The sequence below is a fragment of the Miscanthus floridulus genome, chromosome 13, assembly GCF_019320115.1.
Source record: "Miscanthus floridulus cultivar M001 chromosome 13, ASM1932011v1, whole genome shotgun sequence".
NCBI classification, from domain to species: domain Eukaryota; kingdom Viridiplantae; phylum Streptophyta; class Magnoliopsida; order Poales; family Poaceae; genus Miscanthus; species Miscanthus floridulus.
The window spans coordinates 71,015,192-71,018,719 of record NC_089592.1 but is presented as its reverse complement, the minus strand read 5'-3'; the positions used below and the strand labels follow the sequence as shown (position 1 = coordinate 71,018,719).

Here is a 3,528-nt window from a genome sequence, read left to right as displayed (position 1 = left end):
ATTTTAAACCGGGTTGGAGCCATATCCCGACTGCAGCATGGACTCCGTAAGCTGAAAGAGGAGAGAGAGAGGACAAAGATCCAAGATAAGCAGGAGCCAAAGCTACACCACACCACCGTGTCGCCGACAGGTGCGCGGCCCGCGGGGCGTGTAGCGAGGAGACAGGGCTAGATTGGGGGTAGTAGAGCGAGAACCAGACAGAGATGTGTTTGTGTGGCTACATCACCCCAAGGGCACAGGCACAGGCACAACAGCCGCTTGCCTGCCTACAGGCTGCTGCAGCCTGCTGCCGCGCAGTGCCGCTGCCGATGCGTCAAAATTAGCAGCAGGGAGCGTGCACAGTTCACGGCTATTTTTTTCTCCTCACTCTCTCTATTCCCCTATTACAGTCCCAGCTAGAACACACTCTCCTTAGCTATTACAAGCCACTAAGCTCTTGCTGTTTAACCTCGGCCCGGCAAAGAACCTACTGGAAGTCGGAAGGGAAAAAAGGAAAGTAGGAGTAGCTAGTAGCAAGCAAAGCAAGCTTCCCCGTGCGCTGAGCCGCCGCCGACTAGGTCAGTCACCGACAGCCATGGACTTCGACGAGCACGATGACGGCGACGAGGAGATGACGCCGATGCCCGTGAGCTCGACCTACGACGCGCCGATGCAGCCAGGGCTGGTGGGACTGGGAGGCGGCGGGACCCCGAAGCCCGGGGATTCTGGAGGCGGGAGCTTCAGGACGCCGGGTGGCGTCGTGGGAGGATGCGTAGGCGGGGGCGGGGGCACCAGGTACCGGCAGTGCCTCAAGAACCACGCTGTCGGCATCGGCGGGCATGCGGTGGACGGCTGCGGCGAGTTCATGGCCGCTGGCGAGGAGAGCTCCATTGACGCGCTCCGCTGCGCGGCCTGCGGCTGCCACCGCAACTTCCACCGCAAGGAGTCCGACTCGCCCACGGGCGGCAGCGGCGCCGATCCCGCCGCCGCCGCCCTGTCCCCGGCCGCCATCACCGCCTACGGCGCCGCTGCGGCGCACCACCACCACCACCAGTTCTCCCCCTACTACCGCACCCCAGCCGGGTACCTCCTCCACCAGCACCAGCAGCTGACGGCCGCGGCCGCCGGGCACATGCGTCAGCGCCCGCTCGCGCTCCCGTCCACCTCCCACTCGGGGCGCGTCGACGAGGGCGACGACATGTCCGGGCTGATCGGCCCCATGGTTGTGGCGCCCATGGTGGGCATGTCCCTGGGCTCCGGCGGCGGCCCGTCAGGGTCCGGCGGCTCCGGTTCCGGTAAGAAGCGGTTCCGCACCAAGTTCACGCAGGAGCAGAAGGACCGGATGCTGGCGTTCGCGGAGCGCCTCGGGTGGCGGATCCAGAAGCACGACGAGGCCGCCGTGCAGCAGTTCTGCGAGGAGGTTTGCGTCAAGCGCCACGTCCTCAAGGTGTGGATGCACAACAACAAGCACACCCTCGGCAAGAAGCCATGATGATCCTTCCTTCCCGGCGCCGGCGCCAGTGCTAGCTAGTAGGTACACTGCCACTGATCGCATTATATTGCGTCATCGATCTCCTCTCCTTAGAAGATTATTGCTAGCCTTTTTCAATTTGCTTCCTTCCTTTTAGCTAGAAAAAAAATGCAAGCTAGCTAGCTAGGTCCCCGTAGCTATGATGGAGAAGACGGCCGTCGTTCTTTTGTCATATTGGAGTATTTTATTGTGGTTTCTTTGGGTGTGTGTTTCCTAGATGAGACGATCATGACGTTGGTGTTGGGACGGAGGAGGGCAGGGCATGGCCATTTGCCGATTTGCAGCCTGTTCGGCAACGTGTAACTGCACTGTCTATGGCTGGGTTAGTTTATCGGTCACTCAACGGTGTTTTTTCTTCCCATCAAATCCTTTCAACCCATGCCTTATAAGTCGATCCAGCCGGCCGAAACGAACGGGGGCTGTTGGATCTTTGGAATGTAGATTGAAAATTTCGATCGTGTCCACCCCCTCCCCGCCCCGCCCCCCCCGTGCTTGGCCGCTGGGACTTGATCTTGATGAGAACTCCCGAGATAATTTCCCGCGGCCGGCCAGGCCTCAGTCCTGGGTCCGGCCACCTTCCAGGGTCCATGCTTTGCCAACAGCTAGGGCAGAACTCAGAAGCGTGTGTTCCTAGTCTCCTACAGCAGCTTAGCCTGCCAACTGCCTTGCCCATGCATGCCAAGCAGAAGCAGCAATGCACTGCTGCATGCGCTTTCCAGCATATATCATCGATCGATCGAAGCGTGTCAGGAGTGAACTATTAGTACTAGCATTACTGTGACCTGTTCTTGATCCGTCCATCTCCACAGCCCCATTTGCATGCTTCTCGACTTCTTTTTCTCTAACAAGTTAATGCTGGTCGACCAGCTTCACTGTTGCAATGTCACTGTACGGATCTACAATTTGGCTCCGTTCCATTGCCTTAAACTCGGCTTGATCTGCTTTTTTTTTTTCTGAAACGATTTTTTTTTTCACAAATTCCTCTATATTTATCTGGATTCTTCCAGATTTCTCTAACCGAATGAGCAGCACAGCGAAAGCCGCTGCAGAAATGCAGACTCGCAGTAAACGCTGATGGGTTTGGATCGGCATCCCCCTCCTTTCCGCTTTTGCTGGTTGAAGTAGCGGAGTTTCGCATTCAATTCCGGTTGGTCATCGGCAGCATTTATGGCTACATTCTTCGCCATGCGATATGCTGCAGCAAGCGTCATGGCGTCTCCGTATGGAGGACCGGACAGGAAGCAGCCAGAGATTTGCCAGCCTTGCGAGATCCCTAGCTAGCTACTAGCTAGCTCCCACTTTGTTTTGGAAGAAAGCAAAGCGCGAGCCAGAAGACGATCTCCGCTTCCTCTCTCTCCTACAGCCTTTCTTGTTCCGGGCGTCACATGCGGCGGACGCTAGCTCCTAGCTCCCTCCCCCGGCCCTGCGCAGGCAGGCTTTCCACCGGCCTGCGACGACCGCCATCGTGGCCTTCTTCTTCCTTGGCAGCCGCAGTCGGGGCACGCACACGCCAGGCTGGGGGGGGGGGGGGGGGGGGGGGGGGGGGGGGCGTGCGGGCTGGGAACGGACGGTGGAGTAAAAAAGGGCGCGCATGCATTGCAGCCGCAGTGCGGTGCGGACGGAGGTGGTTTCCTTTCCCATCGCCTCCTCGTGCTGTACTTTGGCGCGTCCCGCCATTACTGAAGCCTTCGTTAATGGCCAATCCGGGGCGTGCACGCACGCCCGCACGGCCGCGGAACGCGGAGCGCGGAGCGGGGCAAGTGCGTGCTGTGTGCGGTGGCCGGTGGGCGCGCATGCAGAATCTGATGAAGGGGTGCACAGTTTTGTTCTCTACTACGCCTAGGGAGAGAGAGAAAGAAGAGGGAAGAAGGACCGCAGGAGGAGGGGTCGTCGATCGGGCACCACCGCTGGGACTGGGACTGGGGGGGGCGGCGGGCGCGGCAGGCCGGCCGGGCTAGTGGGATCTGTAGATCGGCGTGGACCACGGCGCCGATCCGTGCCGTGCGCGCACGGGAGGG

At 59.8% G+C, this 3,528-nt stretch overlaps 1 protein-coding gene across 1 annotated transcript; it reads left to right on the top strand.

Moving 5' to 3' along the window:
- The first annotated feature begins 272 nt into the window (after positions 1–272).
- On the top strand, positions 273–1,543 carry LOC136502219 (zinc-finger homeodomain protein 2-like). The gene has a single exon (XM_066497680.1). It carries the CDS (start codon positions 575–577, stop codon positions 1,469–1,471), a length of 897 nt encoding a protein of 298 aa, XP_066353777.1. The 5' UTR covers positions 273–574; the 3' UTR covers positions 1,472–1,543.
- The last annotated feature ends 1,985 nt before the right edge of the window (positions 1,544–3,528 follow it).

Coding starts and splice junctions, on each gene's coding strand:
- LOC136502219 (XM_066497680.1), top strand. CDS start 575: ATGGACTTCGACGAGCACGATGACGGCGACGAGGAGATGACGCCGATG.